At 43.3% G+C, this 25,771-nt stretch overlaps 1 protein-coding gene across 15 annotated transcripts in view; it reads right to left on the reverse strand.

The window, feature by feature from the left end:
• Window positions 1-272: 272 nt before the first annotated feature.
• The window catches only part of afdna (afadin, adherens junction formation factor a), a 49,752-nt gene continuing 24,253 nt past the window's right edge, over window positions 273-25,771 (reverse strand). For 4 of the 15 annotated variants that reach the window (XM_086060645.1, XM_086060644.1, XM_086060649.1 and 1 more), the window contains 23 exons: window positions 23,887-24,032; window positions 23,701-23,795; window positions 23,351-23,616; window positions 22,700-22,843; window positions 22,327-22,525; window positions 21,494-21,600; window positions 19,648-19,728; window positions 15,860-15,925; window positions 15,714-15,787; window positions 14,377-14,495; window positions 14,035-14,235; window positions 13,320-13,411; window positions 12,842-13,036; window positions 12,539-12,686; window positions 11,786-12,203; window positions 10,820-11,070; window positions 10,479-10,690; window positions 10,226-10,405; window positions 9,496-9,534; window positions 8,535-8,669; window positions 6,038-6,581; window positions 2,679-2,763; window positions 273-1,297 (listed from right to left, as the gene is read on the reverse strand). In XM_086060645.1, the coding sequence (XP_085916771.1) occupies window positions 1,123-1,297; window positions 2,679-2,763; window positions 6,038-6,581; window positions 8,535-8,669; window positions 9,496-9,534; window positions 10,226-10,405; window positions 10,479-10,690; window positions 10,820-11,070; window positions 11,786-12,203; window positions 12,539-12,686; window positions 12,842-13,036; window positions 13,320-13,411; window positions 14,035-14,235; window positions 14,377-14,495; window positions 15,714-15,787; window positions 15,860-15,925; window positions 19,648-19,728; window positions 21,494-21,600; window positions 22,327-22,525; window positions 22,700-22,843; window positions 23,351-23,616; window positions 23,701-23,795; window positions 23,887-24,032 (3,972 nt within the window). In that variant the 3' untranslated portion in view covers window positions 273-1,122. Of the gene's footprint in view, window positions 1,298-2,678; window positions 2,764-6,037; window positions 6,582-8,534; window positions 8,670-9,495; window positions 9,535-10,225; window positions 10,406-10,478; window positions 10,691-10,819; window positions 11,071-11,785; window positions 12,204-12,538; window positions 12,687-12,841; window positions 13,037-13,319; window positions 13,412-14,034; window positions 14,236-14,376; window positions 14,496-15,713; window positions 15,788-15,859; window positions 15,926-19,647; window positions 19,729-21,493; window positions 21,601-22,326; window positions 22,526-22,699; window positions 22,844-23,350; window positions 23,617-23,700; window positions 23,796-23,886; window positions 24,033-25,771 lie in introns of those variants that run through there. The other 11 variants (XM_086060656.1, XM_086060648.1, XM_086060657.1 and 8 more) reach the window with 9 other exon arrangements.

Genomic DNA, 25,771 nt, shown 5'->3' on the forward strand with positions numbered 1-25,771 from the left:
TAGTGCCACTGAGTGCTTTTTGCCAGTGGGAAGTTCGTCCTTTTCAAACAGACGCGTCTTCGGGACCGAAAACGTTAAAACGCGAAAAAATGGGTAGCCATGTTTTTTTTTACACTAATAAGATGCAATACAAAACAAGAGTTAAAAATTGTGGTTTTACAAATATGTCCAAAGTCAGCATTCTTTTTCGTAAAGGCAGAACTTGTACTTGAAAGTATAGGAAACGTGTACTTGTGTCTGCGCTTTAAAAATAAAGACAACACTTGGCAGGCTGCGGTTGTTGGAAAATCTGTATTTATTAACGATTTACAAAAACAGGCTAAACATGAAAACCTTTTAGTGATTCTGTTCAACTGGAAAACCCAAACCAGGAAGAGGTGAACATCGGACGTGAAACCAGTTTTGCTGTGAAAACACTGAAAATCACCTTCTTGTTGTCTGTGTGTTGCACAGAAGAACAAAATAATTGTATTTATTTTATTTTTTTAAACGGATGTCTCATTTGTCAAATGAAAGTCACACAGCAGCTCAAAAATAATAATAATAATAAGACAACAGATTTAGTTAGTTAACGAAGGTCGGAAACATTTCAAAGACTTTGTTGGTCCTCTCAGTTAGTGTCATCGTTGTTTTTGGGCTTGTACAGTAGTCCGAGTGGCAATTATTTACAGTAAAGTTGTGCACTTGGAGATCAACAATATCCGTAAAATATCACCCCCCCCCCCCTTCCAAAAAAAAAGAACAAAACAAAAAAATGGTGCTGCCTGGCTTTGATATTGAAAGAAGCAACAACAGTGTTGAGTTTAAAACGAGTCAAATAAAATGGCGTCTGTTGGTCGAAGGGTGTAAAAGCTAACTGCTTAAAATCTCTGTAAGCTATTAAAAAAAACAACAACAAAAAATTTAAAATGAGCATAAACTCGCTCTTTTCCAGGCCGTCCCCTCCCTCCAGCACCATTTTACCAACAAAAAAATAGAATATGCCGTTAGAATGACAACATTTGTACAGTGCTTACAAGTGTGGTAGGAAAGGGCAGGAAGAGGTCAAAAGTCACTGCAAGCATCCACAGCTTCAATAAAAACAAAAAAAAAAATGTGCAAGGTGGAAGGTGTGCTGCGGTCTCACTGCTTGGTGTTGAGCTCGTTCTCCAGCTCCATCAGCTTGCGCGACGCCTTCACCTTGTTGGACACCTCCTTGCCCTGAGAGAACAGACGCTGACGCTCCTTGAACGTCAAACTCTCGGGGGGAGCGCCGCCGTCGCCGCCGCCGCCGCTCGGGATGTTCTCCTGCTCCTGACTGCACACCACGACAACGTTCCATTTAACGGACTTCCATTTCTATTTTTGCTCAAGTGTGTTTTTCAATAGGTAGGCATGCAAGAGGGTTTTCGCCTGGCTTGTCGGTGAAATTGGAAATTCAGGATTTTATGTGTGTGTTGTGGCAAACAGCGGCCAGTAGATGGCAGTGTTGCATTGCTTTGAGATCGGCAACAGCTTTTGATGGGTGTCATGGTAGATAGTTGAAAACGTTTAGCAATGGTTATTATAGTTCATGTCAAATAAGTGGGAAAATATTTTTGTTAAAATAGAATTTAAAAAAAGTAAAAATAAATGAAAGTTTAAAAAATTGAAATTACATCTCACACTACAATGATTGTGAAAATTTCCCAACTTTTTGTCTGTCTTTTAAAAAAAATAAAAATAAAAATACTTTAAAAAATAAAAGTAACTGAAATTACATCTTCCATTTTAAAACTAATGATTGTGAAAATGTCATTTTTTGTCTGTAAAAAGTAAAAAAAATGCTTAAAAAATTTTAAGTAAATGAAATGACATCTTCCATTTTAAAACTAATGATTGTGTAAATATCCTTACTTTTTGTCTTTGCCCCCCATTCACCCAAAAAAGAAAAATGCCTAAGAAAAAATAAAAGTAACTGAAATTACTAAAACTAATGGTTGTGAAAATGTCCTTTTTGTCTGTCAAAAAAAGAAAAATGCTTAAAAAAATAAAAGTATCTGAAATTACATCTTACATTTTAAAACGAATGATTGTGAAAATGTTATTTTTGTCTGTAAAAAAAATAAAAGTAAATGAAATTGCATCTTACATTTAAACAAACAAATTATTGTGAAAATGTTTTTTTGTCTTTGTCAATTTATTGAGCTTTCTGGGTTCATTTTCAATTATTTTGGTATTGATGTTAACACTCATTTGAAAAATGTAATTGACTTTATTACACAATACTTAAGTCACTTTTTTTTTTATCTCGCACTTTACAAATATTCCACATGTTAATAAATACATTAAACTACAGCTAAACTAAAAACATCTTTTCAACAACAAAAAAACACCTAAAAGCTGAAAACAAAACTCAATGATATATCATATATAATGAAAAATGCAAAATTATTATAAGCCGGTCAACACGGTGACATGGTAAAGATGACAGTTCCCAGCGGGAATGGCGATCGGCATGTAAAAAAAATAAAATAAAATAAAAGCCACGGTTGCTGAACTCAAGACTTGATTTTCTTGTTTTCGAGTTTAAGGTGACACAAAAACAAAAAACATCAGCATCAGACTCACTGTTCTCTTTTAGCTAGCAGTCAATGAGCTAATTAGCCTTCAAGAAGCCAGTGTTCGTTTGGCGTCGGCGCAGGAAGGAAGTCACTCACCTCTTGGTCCATTTATCCCTCGGGTCCTTGTAGAACTCTCCGGATCCTACAACTCCTGCCGAGTTTCCAGTGTACGAGTTGAATCCTGTTGGCGACACGAGCGGGTTCAGAAGCGTTTATCACACGCGGGACCGAGACGTCGCGCCGAGCCGCGGAGAAAGCTGCCGGACGGCCTTCGGGTTCTTCTTCACGCGTCCGGCGGCTTCTCCTCGGGTCGGCGCGGATCTCAAACGTTCGGCATTATTGAGAGGACAGAGCAGCCCGAGCACAAAGGAAGGAAGTCAACAAAGTTCGAGAGGAAGGAAACAAAGTTGCAGAGCAGCAAAGAACCGGCCGGGAAGGTCCCACATCCAGCAAGAAGAATTTGCAAAAAAAAGTTGCTTTTCTACTCGATTTCCTCCAACTAAGAGGAGAAATTGTATCGCGAGACGTACAATGCAGTAGACAATAACAAACTAGTCTGCTCATTCCTTATATTATTTACCAAAAATTATTACTTGAATAAAATAAAATGTCAATTCTATATAATTAAAAAAAATGCTATACTTATTTAGTATTTTTAGATTTAATGTCATTGTTTAAATTGTACTTTTAATTCATTTGTATTTTGACAATAAATTTGCTCATTCATTATATTTTCCAAAAGATATTACTTGAATAAAAATAAATAAAATGCCAATTCTAAATAATTAAAAAAATGCTAATATTAAAAAAAATACTTGCATCATACATAAATAAAATGTGAGTTACAAATTTCTCTACAATAAATTTATTAGCAATAATTTAATAAGTTTGAAAATTTATATTTTCGAAACTGTGCTTCAACGTTATTAATATAATGCAATAAAAAGTATGAAAACCGTTAAGTTTTTATTTACAATGAATTTATTTATTAAAATAACATGAATAAATGTTTTTTTTAAATGAATAAAAACTCATTTCTTTACAAAAAATCAATTAACTTAACAAGATAACTAAATACAAAATAAATTTATGAATGTCAAGGACACTATTTTACGCTGACAAGCTTGATCTTTGAACCACATGCTGCTTCACCAGGTCAGGATTACATGATGAGCACATTTCAAATAGATTAAGAGGCGATCTCCAAGTAAACGCTCGTTGTGTGAACCCAATTTGAATAATTGCGATTCAGAATCATCTGAAGGAGTCCGACGAGAAATGAGAAGAAGAAGAAGAAGAAGAAGAAGAAGGCGGCGGCGGCGAGTATTAGCAGCAGCCGCTAGAAGCCGCGTTAACGTGCACACGGTGTCAAACAAGCAAAAAGATGTCAAGCCTGCTGAGCGGTGGAGTTAGTGGCCAGCGGATTGCCTCGGGTGCAACGACAAGCAAAGTTGGCTCGCCTCGAAGATTCTCTTTGTCCGCAAACTCGCGGCGACGCACACAAAACAGACAAACTTCAAAACCGTCAAATATTTGTATTTGTTTGTTTTTAAAACGAGAGGTCGAATGAACATGTGAAATCATTTTTGTTTTTTGACTATCTGAGATGTCGTGAAGACAATTTTTTTCTTTTGGGTTTATTTCAAAGTAGACATTAGGTCAATGCTATTCGGTAGCTCGTCTATGGCGTTTTGTATTACAATTATGTGTTAGCATTTAGCTTAAGGGTAAGTTGTGTCATGGTTTAAAAGGGGAAGCAAATTCATTTTTCTCCATCTCAGGGGCGGCCATTTTGCCACTTGCTGTTTGTTGACTGTTGCTCAGGGCTCAGCGAATCAACCAATCAAGGCTCGCCTGTTTTCTGAAGTTGAGCCGATTGGAAAAAGTTGTATGAGGTTCTTTTTTTTTTTTCCTCACCCAAACATTTTATACTAAAAAGTACACATTTTATTTCAGACTTCTTGTGTTCAAAGACGACTTTAACCTAACACCTATTGACCATTTTCTTCACAATATTTAAGACTTTTTCTAACAATATTCCAACTGTCTTTGTCTTGCGATATTGAGTCTACTTATCAAAGTATCTTTATTTTATTAGTAGCATTCTTTTTAAGGTTTTAACTCAACAAGAACTAAACTTCTTAAAACAACAAGCTATCTTAAATCTTGCTGCGGTGCCGTCTAATGGAGTCACTGCACATAATCACCAGCAGGTGGCAGCAAAGCAGACAAAGAGAATCGTCAAGCATCTGTTCAGTTTGCAGCAGGCACGCGGAGCAGGAAGGGGCGTGGCCAAAGCGGCAGGCAGCCGACGGGGTAGCGACAACACCAACAGTACTATGATTGGTCGATTGATTGAGTGATTGGCTCTGATGGGTGTCAATCTACAAGGAAAAGTGGAGGCGTGATTATCCGTTGCTTTTTCTTGGCTGATTGTGGCTCGGGGGGGATTTGGGGGGGCTCAGGAGGATGACGAGGAAACACCCAAAAATATGAAGGAGGAAAAACAACCCACATGAAAAGAAACCATCTGATTGGCTGGTGGAGAGGGAGGAAATGTCAACAGGAGCCCGCTACACACACAAAAAGTTCAACTGGACTTTTTGTTTCGAAACACGTTCAACATTTAAAATTGCTCCCCGCATATTTGCAGATTCATTAATTTAATTAATTTAAATATTTCTTTTGGACCTGATCGCCCTATCATGTGTTTTTTTTTTTTTACCTGATCCCCGCATATAAAGAGAATGGTGCCGACTGCTTTTGGTAGCGGTGGAAGTTAACATCGGGCCGGCTTTTAATGGCTAACGTACGGTAAATTCTCAACTAAAGAGAGTTTGAAATATACTGTACACTACTGTTCAAAATAAACTCGGTTATTTTCAGTTTATTTAAAAACTATTGGCAACTTTTTTGGGGGTAACATGGTCAGTGATTCTCAATCGTTTACGCCAAGTACTATCTTTTAAAAAACAGCAGAAATGATTCAATGAAAACATTGTAAAAAAAAATTAATAAAAATTCTACCTAAATGTTTAAAAACTTTTTTTAAACATTAACTGCAAAAGCATTAAAATTCAAAAGTCTAAATTCAAATGAACTTTGCTGAGGCAGTGATTCTTTCACGTACCACTAGAGGGAGCCCGCATACCACGAGTGTGACCCGCACCACACGATTATACACATTTCCAGTTCATTATTTGCAAATGTTTTGGTTTGTTTCTTGGTCGCTCACCACGGCGACGGGTTCACTATCGAGCAGCAAGTCTGTTTTTTTGAGTGTGCATGGGTCTTGATGAAGGACGTACAAAGAAGACAAAAAGTGGAGGATGAGCTAGAAGACGTTCTAGACGACTAAAAGGGTGTGAGCGATTGAGAGGGAGGTCCTGGGCCTGCGGAGGGCGCTGTGGCGAGCCTCCCCCTCGCGCTCGCTCTCTCTACTTCTCTGCTTCTACCTTGCCCACCTCTTGGGGGGCCCACGCCGGGCTTGGCGGGGAGGGGGGGCCCTGTACTGTTGGAGTTGTTGGCGCTGGGCGGCTGGAAGGAGCTAGACAGGAAGATGCCGTCCGAGAGCGGCCGGGGTTTGCGTGCAGTGGGCGGCGGCTGCGGCCGTCCGCGGCGGAGCTGGGCGGCGCCACCGGCGGGGGCCGGGAGGTCGCCGTACGACTTGCGGGTGGCAGACAGCTTGAGCTGACCTGATTGGCCGCCGCCGCCCTCCTCCTCATCCTCCTCCTCGTCGCCGGCGTAGGCGACAAACTTGGCCGTGTAGAGCGTGTCGGGCGAGGCCACCTGTGTTTTGAGGTAGGAGGCGTTTCTCTGCGGGGGTGGCGGGGGGGTGTTAGTAGGGTTGTGCGGGGCGGGGGGCTGGTAGTCCCTGGGCAGCGGGGGCCGATACAGACCGGACGGCTCGTCCGGCGACAGCAGCTTGCGCTCGGCTTCCTCGTGCTGCCGGCGCCGCCCCGCCTCCAGGCGGGTGTAGTACTCCTCCTCCTGCCTCCTCTGGGGGGGACGACAAGTCGTTAGTTGACGCTCACCTCCGTCTGGGGACGCCCCCTTCTACCCTACCTACGTCCACCACTGCCCCCGCTGTGTGTGTGTATGAGTGTGTGTGTGCATGTGTGCTGATGTAGCTTGCGGGGCACTTTTTGACATCAGCGTTTGGATTCCTGCTATCGAGTGGTAGACCATCCGCTCCCGGTGCTGTGCCCGTCCAGCTGACATCACTTGTCGGGTTGGGAATCACACTAAATATTTGTTACGGGCTCAAAGTAAACTGCTACGATTCCTCAGGTGACGAACCTGAGGGTTTTTGTGAAAATGGATGAGGAGCGGGTGGGTGTGAAAATGTGCGTGTATGCAGGTAGGGCTGGCGGGTGGACAGGGTGTGATAATGATAATAATAACAAAAGCATCCAAAACAATTGACTGAATGACGTCGGACATGACAACAAACATGCTGGAGGTGAGCACAATGACACATCACCTGGGGGGGGGGGGGGGGGGGGGTCGGCTAGGGGCTTGACGGAAGTCATGGGGAGGCAACATGCAATTCATAATTGACATTAAATGACTGTACCAGGCTATGTCCACACATGCACAAGTACTAAAGTGATCAAAGGCAATTTTAGCCAATTATGATCCTGAAAAAATTCACTCTCCAGAAAAACACACAACAACAATCCAAGTTTTTGGATTAAAGGTGAAAAGTCTTCTACGAACCAGATTAAGTTTAGGTGCCTCGATTCAACCTTTGCAGATTAGCATGACCTCGATGACTAGATTCTACACAGACAAGCTTTAAAGGCGGTTTATTGTTAATCTAGTGTCTCAGAAAGGACAGCTGCACATTTAAAGTGTGCGTGGACATAGCCTCATAAATTAAATACTGCAACAGTCATCCATGGGCAAGTCATATTTAAGAAGTGACTTGGAACAACCAGCGGTCTGACGGGGATGCTGACGACGACGGACGTCAGGCGTGTTTGATTTCAGCACCAACACGAGGACGAATAAACACCCGATCAGACCGTTGGTTTGTTTTTTGGAATGTGTGGCTTCTGTCAAGATGACGTCACGGCGCCATATTTACATATTTAATCCGGATGCCCACCTCGGGCATGTAAGGGAGTTATAAGAGACTGAATAACAACAACAACAGAGTTGATGTACATGTTTCTCCTTTCTTCCCCGTAAGCTTTGGACACCTTCATGGTGTGTATGTACATGCACAGAACACGGGTGTTTGATTATCATCATAGAATATTTTGTTTTTTCTTTACAACTAAAAAAATCCTCAAAGAACTTCTGGTTTTATGATTTTAGTTTTCATTAGTAAAATGGTGGACAAACATTCCTAATTGACTGCCATTAAAAGTGCCGTTTTTAACTTATCGAACGAGCGGCCATTTTCAAAGTAGCATTTCCCATATTGCCAGCAGTTTTAGAGAAAATCTTTCAAGACAAACAAAATCGTGTTTTGTCACAATGTATGCACCATACCCACCAAAAGAAGAATAAAATTTTTAAAAAAACTGGGAAACTGGCTTTTGTCAAAATATGTCAAGCAAAACGGTATTTTAATGATGATTTTTTTTTTTTTAGCTTTTGTGACAAAATACTAATTTATAGCTATACAAATATGAAATGCGCCACATGGCTGGAGTTGAACGTCAATCGCTTTTTAACATGGCGTTCGTCATTCACTCCATGTACTCGTTACTGTCATTCACGTCACACCTAATTTGTGCTCACAAATTATGGTCCGTGCCATGTCGGAGGCTCCTTAGATTAAGGCCAAAGTAGAAAAAAAAAAACAAGACGTATGATGATTTTCTAGCACCCAATGCACGTACATTTTTGAAGGTATCCAAAGAATAGTAAATATGAGGTGGGCACAAGAGGCTAAAATAAATCCATCTTCAAGTAAATCAATAAATCAAAGCGAGGCCTGACCTTCTCCGCCGCCTCCCGCTTGACTCGCTCCTCCTCCCGCCACCGCCGTTCCTCCTCCTGTTTGCTCCGCTCGTCCGCCTCCCGCTTGCGAATCTCTTCCAGCTGCTGTTTGCGCCGCCGCTCTTCGTCTTGCAACTGGACATGGGGACACGACGTGCACGCAAAAAAACAAAAACAAAAAAAATGAATGAGAAGGGGGACGTCTGTCGCTCACTCGCAACGACCACATAAAGACGCACTTGTCATGTGTGATGTCATGTTACTCCTGAGGGGAGCAGCAGCGTGCGCATGCAGACCACACACGCCCACACACACAAACATGGCACAAAGAGCCGGGCAAATAATCGATATTTATTGATTAATTTTATTTCAATTTATTATTGATAAAAATAAAAAAAAATTCTGACTGTTTTCTGTATTTTATTTTATTATATATCATGTATATAATATTTATTATATTTAATATTTTTTGCATTTTAAGGATGTAAATCATTTTGTAAAGTGCTGTAATAATAGAATGTACTTACCCAAGTTCACATATATAAAATATTTTATTTATTTATTTCAAATCTGTTTCACCCAGCCCGAACACACACACACATGCATCAGAAAGTCAAACCATCACGATGACATCTTTCGACCGCCCCCCTTTTGCCTGTCATGCATGAAACACAACCCGCCACACAGCCATGCAGGGTGCCACCACCTTCCTATGCACTCAAAAGTGTTGCCACGGCAACCCGCCAAATACATTTGGAGTGGACAGAGAGACAAAAAAACAACAACAACAACAAACAGCATCCACCCCCTTCCGCACCCACAACCACAATGACGAATGGTTGGTGGCTGGCGGGACACGGGTCTGCTGGGCGCCCCCCCCCCCCCTCCCAGGTAGGAAACAGGAAGTGAGGCGGGGTTAACGGGGAGGCAGGGTTTTGATCATTAACAGGAAGAAACATACCAAATCTAGAACAGAGATAGCTGGGACAGCAGTCTGCTGCTGCAGAACAAGAGGAGGAAGAAGAAGAGTACAGCGTGAGAGGGGAAGAAAGGGAGGACGGAAAGGGGGGTGGGGTGCAAGTGCAGGAGAACATGGACGTGAATTAGCACCCAAAAAAAAAAAAAAGAGGCAGGAAGAGGAAGCTGGAAATTAGAAGGCAGGGAGGACATACAGGCGAGTCAAAACATTGGCTGCACTCGAATCAGCAGCCCATTTCACGCTGGCCAAGTCGAATCTTCAACATCGCACAAAAAGGTGATAATGGGGACAATAAGAAACATGCATGGATGCTACCAATCTGTCTTAAAATGCTCTCTCCGGTTTCACCTTGGACAAAGGCAGCGTGAAAGGGGCCAGTGAGGAGCAAGCTCCATTTCCTGTCTGCTACCCACTTTCCTGCTCTCCAGGCCCAACCAGCTGCTCTATCTTTACTCGTACCACTGAAAGCTATCTTGTGTGACATCACCACAGCCCCGCCCACTCGACCCTCCAGCCAATCGCATTGAAGCAGCTTTACATGGCAAAGCGATGGCAGAAGCATGTTGCAGATGCACATTCACTGGCTTTGCTTTTGGCCCCGCTGGCAGCTTTTATTTTCTCCCCCCCCCCCCCACCCCCCCCCCCCCGCCCACTTTTTTTGTTTGTTTCGTTAACATCTTACCACCCCCAAAAAGTGTTTCGGTTCACTCACCCTGGCTCGCTTCTCGGCCTCCAGCCTCTGCATGATCATCATGGTGTCCACGTCCTCATCATCCTCCTCCTCTTCGTCCTCGTCGCTCTGCTTGGACTCCTGCAGACGCTTCTGGAACTGCCACTCCAGCATCAGCTTGCGCAGACGGTCGCTTTCCTCGGCCGTGCGCTCCGGCTTGGCCTGAGCAAAAACGGCAGCTCATCCTAAGTCCGTGAACCTTTAGGGCGGAAAAATCAAACGTTTCTTTGCTCACCTGAAGCTCCTGGATCTCCTTGTCCAGGAGGTCGACGATGTGAAGCTGCTGCTGCTTCTCGGCCTTCTCGCGGGCGTCCCGCTTCCAGGGGTCGGGCGAGAGGCTGTCGCTGGTCAGCTCCTCCTTGCTGATTGTGATGTACTGCAGGTCTCGCCGCTCGATGGTGCGAGGCTGCTGCTGGGGCAGGAGGTCCCGGATTACCGTGTCCATACCTGCTGGAGACAAAAGAGTTTTCAAAGAATATTATTATTGAACCGCAAAAACATGTCACAATTGTCAAGGGCGAATCAGATTACAACAAAGACAGGCAGGCAAGATTTTTGCCGACAGAGACGAACGACCTGGAGGATTGGAGGCAGGAGGCACGGCCGACCGAGGCAGGCTGGCCAGCTTCTCGGGTCTGGAGGGAGGCTGCAAGGGTGGGTACGCGTGAGGCGGGCCCATGGAGGATGGAGTGGGCGGCTGCTGGTGCGGGTGGTGGTGGGGCGGATGGGGCGGCATGGTGCCGCCGTTGTTGTGAGGCTGGACTGGCATGACGGGGTTGGCCCGGATCTGGCCCAGCTTCCTCTCCTGCTCCCTCCTCTTCCTCTCCCTGTTGGAATCGTCACACATTTGTAGTAGGCAATGTGGAATAATCAACAATGTGGGAATAAGGAGGGGGGCGTAAAAATTTGGGGTATCAGGTGATTACATTTTTTTAATCGTAATTAATTGCATTCATTAATCGCAAATTTTATATCTGTCCTAAATGTACAATAAAATGTTTCATACTCTTGTTAAGTAAAAAGTGGGGGAAAAAATACATGAATAAAAATATGGCTGCATCTTTTAGTCATTGATACAGTCATTTCATAATAATTCATAAATTTAGTTAAAAAGATGTAGTACACTGTAAAAAAATCATATTGATTTGTTTTGAGGTAATTTTTTCTGCCACTAGATGGCATAATTGCATTTGCAAGATATTGGTGACAGCCCAGTGCATTTTTCTTTTCATATTAAGAGCTCTCTCATCTTTAACATGAAGTAACTTGTGAAATTCTGCACATTTTTTGAAATTGTAAAATACAACTTGACCCCAGTCTCCACAAATATATGCATTATTATTAAATTTATTACGTGGACATGTCTACTGCGTTGCGACTGGAATTCCCCCACTACAGGCTTTCCAAGTAAGGGACGGTCATTAATCAGTTTAAAAAAAATTGCGGCGTTAAAGTAATTTTTAATTAATGCACTAATTTTGACACCCCTAGTAAAAATATTTTTAAAAGAGTGGAATAAAATAAAAAAAATCAGTGAAGTACCTCTCCTCCTCCAGACGAGCTTTCTCCTTCTCATACCAGCGTTGTTGCTCTTCGCGCTTCTTGCGGTCTGCGGCTTGCTGTGCCGTCGCAGAGTTGACGGCGGCAGGCGGCGGTGGCAGAGGCATCTCGGCGTGGGGCTCGTACGGGTCGTAGGCATCCGGGTAGGTGGCTGGCGGCGGGGGAGGGGGCGGCGGCAGGTCCGAGCGCGACGGCGCCTGGACCGAGTGCGGAGGTACGGCGTGCGGGGTGTGCGCCCCCGGGGCGTTGGGTGTCTTCCAGCGGCCCGGTCCAGTCTTCTGGTTCTTCCCGGACGACGTGGACGACGCCGAGAAGTTGAGGTGCTCCTGGCTGGACGTGGACGACTCCAGCGAGGACGAAACCTGTTGCTGAGGAAGCCAGTGGTCCCCTGCGGCGACACCTGAAACAAACGCAAAGCCACATCACAACTAGAAGAAGGAACTTTTTGGAGCCAACTGGACTCTCGTTTGTTGTTGACAGGCTTGCAAAATGGGATCGAAAATTGTGTAACTTTACAAAATGGAGGGTTGCCCCCTCAATAGGGAACGGAAATGCTGTTTAAAAAATGTTTTGCAGCATAATCCTGACTCGGGTCCAACCGGTTAATCAGTCCAACAATTTTAACAGTTTTTGTGAGCTCACATGCATTTTTTTTTGAAGACGCCTTTCATGCACAATTCAAATGATTGATGAAAATGACAGTTCGGTTGGTTCCAGCTAAGTTCAGCTTCTTACCCGGAGGTCCCCTCTGATAGTCCAGATCTCTGTGCTGGTAGTCCATGTCTCGGTGTTGGTACTCCTGCTGGTAGTGTTGCTGCATGCGCTCATCCGGCCTCAGAACTCCGGGCATAGGGTACATGTCCTCCTGGGTGTGGTTGACCCGCTAAAGATAAGAGAGAAAAAGTCAAGGTTTATTCATATAGCACATTTCAAATACAGTAAACACTGCCCAAAGTGCTGCACATATAAAAAATAAAAATAAAACACACACACACACTCATAGAGCATAAGAAGCCCAAATGTGGACTATTTTTGAACCTGCATGCTGTTGTGTATGCTGTCCACCGAGGGGAGCCGTTCCCTGTCCTCCATGGCCTGCCAGTGCTGCGAGGGTCCCGGCCCAGGGCCCACCACGCGATCCTGGCTCTTGGACGCCGGGATGGTGAAGTACTCGCGGGCGTAGGTTTGCGTGGGGATGGGATACGCCTCCGGGTGCGGGGGCGAAGGCTCATCCTGAGGAAAAGAGACAGTAAATAGTAAGCAGGGGTCCACAACATGGCGCCACTAAAAACAGTGCTTGTATAAGAAGGATTTGTATATTAGATCTATTATATTTATTGCTAATGTTTTTGCTGCTAAAATGCTATTTTGTCAATTTCAGGACGAAGGAAATTGTTGATGCATAGAAACCCATCCCAATTTTCCACAAAATAGTTTTCATGGCGCCCGTCACTGTCACACTCTTCGGGAATTTCTCAGGAGGGTGTGGTTGGCTGCCAGATGAAAAAGTACTTACGTCAGCGCAGAGGTTGCCGGTGGAGACGGAGGTGATCTTGGTGCCGGGACCGGCGGAATAAACAGGCTTGCCCGCAGGACTTTGGCCCTGATCTGAGGAGAAAACGTTCAGTTTATTGCGCAAAAGAGACAACTGGAGAATGTCAATTCGGTGGAAATTGCAGAGTGCGTTCTTACCACGGTTATTATAGTTTTGGAATTTTAATTTTTGTTAGTTTTTATTTCGTTTTGAGTTTTGTTTTTTAAATTTAATTAGTTTTAAGGGTGGTTCTGTTAGTTTTTATTAGGTTTAGTTATTTAATAAAGGCTTAGTTTTAGTTTAGTTCAAGTTAGCTTCAGTATTAGTTTAAAAAAAAAAGTGTATTACTTGTGCACAATATTTAAAAAACACCATGGGAGCGACATCATCTGAAGGTGCTTTTCTATTGGCTGCTGCTGGATGACGTCATTTCTGTGACACACTTTCAAACGGCCTTATTCCAGTTAATATCAAAATAAATATATATATTTTTTTTATCATCCCCAAAGGCTCATGCATTCAATTAATTACCAAAGACTAAAACGAAGGACATTTTTGCTATAATTATAGTTAGTTTCAGTGTTAGTTTTTTTAAAAAGCATTTTCGTTTGAATTTTATTTCGTTAACAAAATAGTTTTTTGAATTTTAGTTTTAGTTTTTTCGGTAGTTTTAGTTCAAATAAACCTTGGTTCTTACTGGCCACGTTGGGACTGGAGCGGTGGTCGGCCCGATTTTTCAGGAGCCGGTCCTCCCCGCTCATCTTCTTTGGTTCGGGGTACGCGTCCCAGCCAGCCTGCGGACTCTCCGGCGAGCCGTTCTGCACCGAGCTGTTGTACAGCTCGAAGCCTTCGCTCTTCGGACGCATTTTGCCGTTCTTCTCGCGCCCGCGGTCAGAGGCTGCACAAACAAGAAGTGACGGTGAGTCATAGCGCAAATTCTTCCACTTAAAAAAAAAAAGGGGTTTTCCTGGATTGGAAAATGTCGTCGTCGTCGCTTTGAGGAAGTTGTTTTTGTGTTGGCAGATGATGAAAAGTGTACCTCGAGGCATCATCGGGCTGGGCTGGTTGAGGAGCGTGGCCAGGCCGTGGTAAATGGCTCCCTGCTTGGCCACCTCCAGCGTCACCACCGATCCCGTCCTGGTCATCAGCTCGGCCGCCCTGGACGAACGCAGGCATCCACAAATCATCAACCCGCGGATCAATCGCTCACATTCGCCAGCATTTAATCGTTATAGATGAGAACCACTGGATTTAAGGAGACATTATCGCTACATTCCACAAAATTTGAAATCCTAATCGGAAACAATTTGAACCCAAAAAACACTCGTATCTTAAATCATGAATGACTTGAAAATAGCACTTTTGCTATTGTTCTTTACAAAAAAATAATAAAAGAATGTTTAAAAAAAAAAAACAGGCGGTAATTTAATACTACATTCATGCAAACACAAAGAAAGAAGAATTTCACAACTACTTAATGTGAGCTAAGTAGTAAGATTAGTCATTTTTTGCAACATTTTTGTTCGTTCAAAATCTGGTGATCAAATATTTGTGGAGAAGAAAAAAATCTGACATTTTATTTTAGGGCCATAACTCTACAATAGTTTGTTATTACTAGAACACCTGGGAACACTATTTAGTGTATGTATGCTATTTTAGGGGTGTCAGGCGATTACATTTTAATTTTAATTTAAATAGTTTAAATAGTTAACTCACTATTAATCGCACATTTTTAAATCTGTTCTAAATGTACAATAAAATGTACAATAATTTTCCCCCCTATGTTTTGTGGAAGAAAAATGTAAACTAAAAGAAATCTGGCTGCATCAGTAATTTCATAATAATTCATAAAATGGAGTTAAAATTAAAAAGATGTATTGTATTGTAAAAAAAAACGAGTGTTATATTGATTTATGTTGAGGTCATTTATCTGCCACTAGATGGCATAATTGCATTTGTAAGACATTGGTGACAGCTCAGTGCATTTTTCTTTTCATATTAAGAGCTATCTAATCTTTAACATGAAAAAAAACTTGTCAAATTCTGCACATTTTTAAAATTGAAAAATACAACAAATATGTGCATTATTATTCAATTTATTACAGCTCAATTTTGATGTGGACGTGTCTGCTGCCTTGCGACTGGAAATCGTTCCCAGGCCTGAATTGGAGGGATGTGGTCATATCACGTCATTTATTTGTCTTTTTCCAGCACCCACAAAGCATCAACATTGCGTGTGTGTGCGTGCGTGTGTGTGTGTGTGTGGGCGTGTGTGTGTGTGGTTAAAGCAGAAATTTCCCTCTTGGGTGTAGCAGGCGTCAGCAGACTTTTTTGTGAGGGATGCGTGAACGCTGAGAAACGATTTGGAAGTCTTACCTCTCTTGCGACAGGCCCACCAGGCTGCGTCCGTCCACGCTGAGCAACTGGTCGCCGGCGGCCAGACGTCCATCCTGCTCGGACAGGAAAAAAAATGTCTCAGCGTGTGCGTGTGAGGTTACGCCCAACGTCACTGCGGTACCGACCATGTCGGCGGCGCCTCCTTTGACCACCGACTTGATGTAGATGCCCAGTTTCTCCTGGCCCGCGCCCTGCAGGAGGAAGCAAAAGTCAATATGAGGATGCGGCGCCACCTCGTGGCCATCTCAAAGTGGTAGCAGACGTACGGCAGTTTGAGCTCATGAATGGAAGGAAACATGCCGAGTAAAATAAGTGTCTCTACAAGTTGGAGAATGCTGATTTACTTTTAGTAAGTAATATTTCTCGTGGCATTCCTTTGCAAAAGTTTTCTGGGGAGATTTGAATGAAAAGCATTCGGACGTTCGGGAAAAGTGAAAACCAGTTGAAAACAAAGGTTTTTCGTTTGTAAAAATCCCCCAAAAAATTTTAACTTTTAAATTATATTACATTTATCCATCCATCAATCTTCGGAACCGCTTCTCCCTCACACGAGTCGCGGCGGTGCTGAAATGGTTGCCAGCCAATTGCAGATATTACATTTAGTGCATAAGAATTCTGATGTTTCTACTACTTTAATATGCAGTTCGTTTTTTAAACAAGACTTTCCTTAAATAATGTTATCTGACTTCCCTCAGCCCGATGTTTGCCTTTGAACAAGTTGGAAAAAAAATGTTCAACTATTTGAGACAATGGCTTTTGTGTAACAAAAAAAATGTTCCGGAAGAATTGTTGCTTGTGTGTTGTTTGACGTTTGAATGACTTTAAAGGAGCGCCAAGGAGGACTGAGAATGAACGAATGGTCCTGTTTTTCTGCTGTCATGTTATACATTTTCAATCTTGAATAAAATGTACATATTGTTCCAAAAAAGATCAAATCTCTCCCTAAAATATTTGGCCATTATTATTTTTTCTTCCCTGAACTGAGGCGCAACTTGGAGCTCTAAGGTTTGTTCGGTAATCCAAGTCGAATGAAGTGCAAGGGCCTGTTCGGAAACGACAGTCAATCAACTCCCACACTTTGCACTCGTGGAATTGTTTGGAGTGGCGAAGCAGTGGTTGAAATCAAGCAGGAACAAACAGGAACTGTTTTTGGCACAAGTGTAACGCATTCCTCATTTTTGCCCGCAAGATTCCAACACAAGTGTTCCAGCTGATAATTTGCACCCGTGCCTATTTGCATTGTGTCACGCGTGTTTAAACAAGAACAACGTCAGGGCCTGAAGGTTTCTTCTTCTTAAATATTCTGATGCCTCGCCCAATGTGCACTAAAAAAAAATACAAGCGCTACTTTTAATAATTGAACACAGACACGGGTGAAAATATAAGCCAAATGTTCAAAAGTGGCCGCTAATAAGACTTGTTGAGATGGCGCAACAACTTTTTCCTGCACAGGAAATCAGACATCCCTCCATTGTTGCTGACCACATGTGGGTCGGCGGAGGAGGGGGGGGGGGGGGGGGGGGCTTTTTCCAAGCCATTGTTTGACTTGTGCAAGTGTTACTTCAGGCAAACAAACAAACACACAAGCAAAACTTGAAACGCGCTCTCTTATTGTTCCAGCTCTCGATTGTATAACCAAAACAACAGTTGAGTGATGCACAACAATCTGAATGCACTTTTAGAAACAACTTTGACTTAGTAATGCCCCCCGCTAGCTTCATGCTAACACATCATGGAAAACCCCATAGAAAGGCTAAAAGTTTGCACCGACAGTTGTGGTGTTCTAAATCGATAAGCAACGGATATTTGAACACAAACAAAAATGGGCCCGTACTGTATTCCGGCAGCTTCGTCATCATCGTCGTTTTTTTAAATTGTATTTCATTTTTACATTGTTTGTACAACATTGTTTTTATCATTGATTCATCTTGTTCCCTCAATATATTATGCAGGTTTAAATTGTATCATTTTAAAAGTGTGCTTAAAGATATTAAGTGTCGTAATTTGCTACACTAACATGCCTAGCGTGTATTTCTACATTTTAAAAATTTCACTTATTGCGGGATTTACTGTATATTCTTTATCCTCTGCAGATAAATGATAATTTTACAAGAGATGATCTGAGGCATCTCTTTGTTTGTCTGCGTGACTGTATTATACTGCCCCTCGGTGGCCAAATCATGCACACCTAAAAGAGTCGCAATGAATTTTTACGTTCCATTTCATTATGCCATTACAATTTTGTTTTATAAAGTAATATCAGGGAGACTAACTGGATTGCAGTAACGTATTTTCAATCATTTGAAGGGAGAAACATTAAAAAAATAATAATAATTCATTACAAATTAAATGAATATGTCAAGGCACAACTACCAATAACTGAATGGATCAATTGTAAAGTGCAGATGGCCGCAAAGTGCAAACACATGCCCAGCAAGCGTGTGTGCTTGCATGTGCACGTGTACACGAGTTGAACCATTAGCCGGGTGACCCTTAAAGCAAACAAAGCATAACGACAAACCAGAAGGCCATCAAAAGCTACCAGCGACCAACGCGTGCAACATCCGCACTTTATCCAACCGACATTAAAACACAATCTTCCTTTTAAAAATTCAAGCCACCTTTTTAGACATTGAATTCAAACAAACATACCTGATCTTTTCGGCCCACCACGGAGAACCACATGTCCTGGTTCAAACACACACACACACACACACACACACAAACAATTCTTTGCCTGTTAACGTGCGACGACAAGCTCAGTGGACTTCAAAAGCAGCATTTAAACGTCTCCGGCGGTCAAACACCTGCGAAAACCCGGAGGCGCCGAGGCTAAATTCCAACCGGCCAAGTCTTAATAGTTGCTGAGCAGCGGCGAAATTCCTCTGCAAAAGTGCCGGGACGCCGGCTGGTTAGAACTGAGGTGGAGCACTACTTTGCGCGCGCACACACACACACACACGCACACACACACACACCCGGCGGGTTACGTAAGGCAGCGCTCAGCGCAATGGACTGAGAATCCAAGCAGCTGTTTGAGAAAATTCTCCCTACCTGCCGCTCCCATCGCGCACACACACGCGCGCGCAGAGAGAGAGCGGTTAAAAAATAAACAGCCCAAAAAAGGAGGCTTCCTCCTGACATCCTTCCTCCAACACAGGAAGACGGCGGCCATGAGCAGGAAAAGAGTTTTATATTTAAACTTCAACTCACAATCACGTGATCCACAACGACACTCCGGATTGATCAATTAATCAATTAATTGATGTTTATTGGGTTCCTTTTCATCAATACCATATAAACAACAATAGTTGGTTAATAAGCAGTCATCAGGGAAAAAAAACTACTTGGCATTACATTTTAATACCGAATCTTTGTTGGCCGATTATTCAATTGGACGATGGAATAGTTCAATTCTAAAAAATATTCAATAGTGAAAGCTCTGTTTATGATATGATTAGCCTTATAGCACAATTGCCTTTTGTCATTTTTGCCCCTTTTTAAATTCCTTTTGAGTTGAGTTTGACCGAACTTGAGTGTGAGTGTGATTTAATGAAAGCCTTTACAAATTCAATGTAACATTTGGAGGCATAAATATTTGCTCAGAGAACATCTGGATGCTGATTATTATTTTTTTTTTCCCCCACTTGGTGATTTGGTATTGTGTTTCGCGAGCGAGTATTTACACATGTGGACAGTGATCCACAGCAGCACTTCCAGCAAATCCACTAAACAGAACCTTGCGGCATTCCTCTGTTTAGTCTCTTGCGCTTTTGTCAGACTCAACAGTGAAATCCGTCTCCGGCTAACGTTCAAGCATCCCCGCTTATTTCCGGACCGGTCGCCAGCTCTTTATTATTAAAAAAAAAAAAATGTTCCAAGAAAGTCGACCCCCCCCCCCCGGGGGGCTTACCTTGGCGGCCACGATGCTGAGGCCCATGCCGTTGTGCTTCTTCAGCGTCACCGTCACCACCTCCGGCTCCTTCCTCATTGGCTGAGACGGCAGACGAGAAAAGAGAAGAGAAGATGAAGATGAGACAACAGTGAGTAAACGGAGGTTCCTGCTGGCAACTCGGGAGAAAATGCGCGCGCGTCGGCCGGACGAAGGAGGCGCATAAACAAGGGGAGAGAGAGAGACGGAGCAGGAGGAGGAGAACCGCTGAGAAACTGCTGGTTGCTGGATGGCAGTCAAGAATGGAAACCACACTACAGCTGCGCACGCACGCACGCACGCACGCACGCACGCACGCACGCACGCACACACACACACACACACACACACACACACACACACACACACACACACACACACACACACACACACACACACACACACACACACCCTCTCTCTCACAAGACACTCAAAATGCACATGTATGTCTCACACACTCACGCAATTGCACACTTTGGCACAAACATACACACCGACTCTCGCTCTTTTCACGCGCACGCACGCACACACAGATGCACAAGGGTCGAGTTAGTGGGTGCGGAGGCCAAGTGTTACCAAGTCTTCCCACATCACAAGAAAAAAATCCTCTTTCAAGCGCCGTCCAATGCAAACGGCTTGTGGCAGACGGGAAAACAACACGCCTGCATTCAATTTGTGCGTGTGTGTGTGCGCGCGTGTTGTTTTCCCCGCCTCCTTTTGTCATCCGTGTGTGGGCGAGCACAAGGAAAGAGCGTGCGAGGCGACGTTCGGCGCAGCCTGATGTGCGAGGAACGAGCGCGTCCGCAACACCGACGCGTTGTTGACTCAACGTTCACTTAAATCCACTGTGGCGACAGTCGAGTGACGGAAAGCTTTTACCGTCAACATTTCCCGGACTTTGGCGAAAACCAGAATAGCCACTGAAATGGACACTTACGTGTTTATGAGGTGGCCGCTTGTGGGAGGGCAAACAAGCGGCCCGCAATGTCACTCGGACGCTAAAAGCTGCAATGCGGGTCACGCAGACGACGACGTTCGCAACATTTGAGTTGACATGCATGATTTTTCTTTTGTTCACTTTGGGGTTGCCATCTTCACGTTCCGCTATAGTATCTGTGACTTTTGACCATGTCTGGCTTTTAAAGGCAGGGCCTAGCCTAGTGAGTGACGTGGGTGCCGGAGAATGGGAGTTTTAACAGCCAATTGTGTTTTTTAGAAAAAACAAGCCTATTCTAATTCAAGCCTGATTTTATCCATTTTTTTGTAAATCATTCAGATTTTGCAGGCTTAGCAACAACGCCATTCTCCGCACTGTGTCTATTTTACACATCGTCTTTTTTTTACTTAACAGGGACTTTAACACCCAAAACTCATTTCTCATGTCCTATTATCTTGAAAGCAACTGTAGCCACGGACACAACCGTGCACAATATCCCGCTTTGGGTTCTGGCAATGATGAAATGATGAACGCATTTCCAGGCGGCGGACTCAAGTTTACATCATCATCAACATCAAACGAAAACGTCGCGCCATTCAGCCGCCATTTTGGCTACACTGAGGGCTTTGTGTGTGTGTGTGTGCGTTTGAGCGATTACGTGGTGTTATGAAATGAGTAATAAGACAGGGATTAAAGTGCCAATTACAGAGAAGGTGTGCGCACATTTTATGACTTAAAAACTCTCTCATTTTGTGCTACAAGCTCACTCATGCATTTTAAGCGGCACTTTAACGTTTGTGTTTGTTGTGTGAAATTATAGCTCTTTTGATGGCAGATGGGACCACACACACTAACACGCGCGCGCACACACACACACTTTGTCGTACGTACCATGTCGGAGTTGTCAACAGCGGCGAAGTGGCTGTCGCAGTCGGCCCCCTCGAAGTGGACCGTCCACGTTCCGGGCGAGCGAGGGTGCGGCGTCAGCCGGCAGAAGCCTGGCGGGAAAAACAAATGCACCCACGCAAGGGGAAAAAGTTACACAATGTCTCTCTCATGTATAGCACAACGAAATAATTGAAAGCTGTTAATGGCAAAACTTAACTCAACATATCAAATGTTAATTAAGACAGCTGATGTTATCAAATAACTGTACACGGACACATTTGAATCATGGACACTGATGAGGGTGGGGATTTTTTTTAAAATTTTAAACACTCTTATAGAAACTCGTAGAAATGTCTGATGTATTTCAGTTTCTTTCACATCAAGCATGTGAAACATTTGAACTGACACTTCGAAATTCCAACCAAGAATCAATATTTACCACAAAAAATGACATTTCCAGCGGCAAAAGAGCAATATTTGCTCATGTAAAGGCAATGTTAAAGCACCAAAAGATGCTATATATTATCACAAAACTAAATATTTGTTTTGCTTTTAAAACACATTTGATCATAAAAAAAAGGATACAATAGATGGAAATCATTGCATTGAAAACACAATTTGTTCAGGTCAGGGCCATAATAGGGCAAATTTTTTATTTATTTATTTTCACTAAAATGGAACATTTTTACTTGAAATAGTTTCCCCCGTAATTGTAGTATAGTCAGGCTAGTTTCCTCATCGTAAACTGCAGCATTTTTAAGCTCCATTCTCGACAGTCTGCGTCAAATATCCAAGGAGGTGAAGCGCCGTCATGCGCACGTAAGCGGCCCGCGTACCTCTCTGCAGCAGCGGGTCGAGGAAGTCCTGCAGGCCATTGGGCAGGCTGCGCACCACGTCGCACGAGTAGCCGTCTTCGGGCAGGAGGAAGGGCAGCTGCAGGTCAGGGTCCTCCTGCAGCTGCACCTCGCGGCCGTCGCTACGCGCAAGCTCGTCCGCCGTGTTCTCCGCCACCGCCACCACGTGGTCAATCAGCTCCTTTTGAATAAAAAAATAATAATCGATTATAAAAAATAATCGTTGGATGCCTAATTTCGATCAATATGAGGAAATTCTTAGCCATCACGTTAGTTATCCTGAAACGTCACTTAAAAAGCACAATAATATGTTTTGGGAATAGCGTCTATGTAGGAAAGGACGTTGGGGTCTTACGGGCGGGATGTAAGGCTCGTCGGGAGCACAGTGGTAGTTGGTCATGAGCGCGTGGAGCTGCAGCGAGTTGAGCTTGAAGCAAGTGCTGTGGATGTTCTGGACGTCCTGCATGGAGTACTTGTCCATGGTCAGGAAGGTGGTGGCCTGGAGGACACACATGTACATGCACAAGTCTTGGACTAGCAAGTTTTTTTTTCCTTTTTGAAATTTTTTTTGGGGGGGGGAGGGAAAAAAAAAAAGACTAAGTTTTTTCTTTTTTTAAATTAATGTATGTAATGTAGTATTTTTTTTAATGTAAGATTTTTTTAAATTTAGATTAGCAAGATTTTTGTTCTTTAAAAATAATAATAATAAACTAACAATTTTTTTTCTTTTTGAATTTTTTTTATAGGAATTTTGTGTTCAAAAAAAATTTGACAATTTTTTTTTAAAGATTTTTTTATTTTATTTAGACTAGCAAGATTTTTGTTCTTTAAAAAAAATCTGAAAAAAAAAAAAAAAGACTAGAAAGTAAACACGATTTTACCACTATTAAATCCAAAATATTGGCGCGATCGTTCTATTTTTTGGGGGAGAATTCGGTCGAATAATTTCCGAGTAGAGGTGGGCATGTGGTTTGCGCGGCGGCGGCGGCGGCGGCGGCGGCGCTACCTGCACGATGCGACTGAGGTGGCAGTCGGCGGCCAGCTCCAGGCCCTGCTTCTCGGCCCAGGCCTCGATGTGGCTGAGCTGCTGGCGCAGGATGGCGCCCCAGTAGTGGCAGCACAGGCCCGACTCGCTTTCTGTCACCAGCTTGTTGAAGAGCCACATGTTAATGAAGTGGAAAAGCTGCGAGAATAGCTGGATGGTCAGCGCCGCGTTGACGCGACAGCGCCGCAGCAGCGACATGGCGCCCGTCAACGTGTGCAGGACGTCCTCTGTAAAAACATAAATAAATATTTGGCTATGGACTTCGAATACTGAAAGGTAACTGACATTTTTTTTTTTTTTTTATCCTTTACCTATCTTGGGTCTCTGAGGATTGTGTTCCTCCGGGTCCTCCAGGAAGGCGGCCATGTAGTTGTTGAGGTCGACCTGCAGGCATTGGACGAGGTACCTGCCGACACACACCCACAAACGATTCATACAATTCACGCCTATCTGTAACGGAACAGGCTTTTTTTGCTGCTATATGGAGTCATACTGACTTGAAGGCCATCTGGACGAGGTGCGCCAGGACGTCCTGGGCGTCCAGCGTGATGCGGCTCAGGTCGCGGTCCTGCTTGATGAAGTTGAGCAGCTCCGAGGCGTTGGCCATCCAAAAGGCCAGCGCGCCCGCAATGTTTTTCTGCTTCTGCAAAGTCGCAAACACACGCAGAGAAAAAAACGCCAAGATGTTACGATGATTTCGTTACAACTTTGTCGGTTTCGGTGGCAGCCAAGAGCGAGTTGTTACTTTGAAGGATAGACTCATGCCCAGCAAACTCCGCCCCCTTCTCTCCCCACACAAAGGACTGGTCATTACTGTCAGCCAATCAATTGAGACACTAGTGACCAGTCCTCGAGTCAAGATATCAAGTCACCAGGCAGCAGCCTCATCCTCCTCCACGTGCACAACTTTTTTTTGTATTAATGCTCATCGGCACCTCCTTGTGGCCATCCGCATTTCCTTCAGGATCAATGCCAAAGTCCACTTGATGACGCGTGATGCTAAAGCTGCAGCTAGCAGAGATATTTTTAGAATTCATTAACCTAGCAATAACTTCATAGATTTATCAATTATTCAGACATAAAATTACTTAAGCAGCAACAGCAACACAAACTATGCAAGGTGCACGTATTGTGTCCACTTGGGGTCACCTCACATTGTACACTGTAGTATCTGTGACTTTAAAATGTGTGTGGGGAAAAAATGACTGTGAAGCTTCGAGGCACACATTTTTTGCTTAAAATTTTGTAATCAAATGGGTGGATTAGTTTGATTAATATTCACGAGTTCAAATTATGTACAATAAACGGCTTCATCAAGTTTGCTTTTTATAGCAAATTGTCAAAATATTGAACTTTGACACCAAGAGAAGCCATAGGCAAAATAAGATTACATTACATTAGACTGTATAATAATATAAGAATATTTTTCCCCCCTCAAAATTCTACACACAGGCCCCATAATGACAAAAGAAGTTTTAAGATTTTTGCATAACGCGTTTATGTAAGATTTTTATTGACTCAACAACAAAAATCTTACAGTATGTATTAATTTTTATCTTTTCACAGTTTTGCCATCTTAATATGGGAAATGGAGGAGGGCAGGGCTTGCTATCTGAGGAGCTGGTTGGTTAATATAATCCACCAATCAGAGCGGGCACTCATCTATCCCTACCCACCTTGGGGGGGGGAGAAAAAACAAACCAAAAACAGAAGACAAACAAAATCATCATTGGGGGCAGCAGGGGGGGTTAAGGAGCCGAGTGCATCCAAAATAAAAAGTTTTTTTTAAAAAAAGGAACAAGAGGCAGATGAAGCGTTAAAAGAGTCTTTTCATACACAAGCGTCACGTCACACAGAAGACGCAAGGATGCAACCACCGCACGGGGACGAGGATTTGGTTTCAACTCGGCCGCTCGGGATTCTTTTTTTGGTTTAGTGGCAGGCAGGCAGGTCCCGGAAGCTGAATGGAGTCATTAGTCGTGATGCCGTCTAGTTTTCTGGCTGTGGAAGGCTGCGTTACCGTCTTTTACACTAGCGCCTTGACTTACGAGATCAATTTGTTCCATAACCAAGCTCAGAAACTAATCTCCTTCAAGTCTATATATCAAATCAAGTCTATATATTTTTACTCAAAAACACAAAGCATAAAAAAAATGATATCTATTTTTTCATCAAAGTGACAACTGGTAACGTGAAAAACTCCTAAGTTGGGGCACTCATAAGTCAAGGGACCACTGTATAATTGTTGCCGTTTGTATTATTAAACATTTCTGTTAGAGTGGCAGAAATAAAGAAGCAGCAGCAGCAGCAGCAGCAACAACCACCAATGGGGGGGGGGGGGGGGGGGTTTGTGAAAGAAGCATGAAAAGGACAGAAAGAAAG

This window comes from Leptonotus elevatus, chromosome 18, assembly GCF_054856555.1.
Source record: "Leptonotus elevatus isolate MCC_2025b chromosome 18, RoL_Lele_1.0, whole genome shotgun sequence".
Classification (NCBI taxonomy): domain Eukaryota; kingdom Metazoa; phylum Chordata; class Actinopteri; order Syngnathiformes; family Syngnathidae; genus Leptonotus; species Leptonotus elevatus.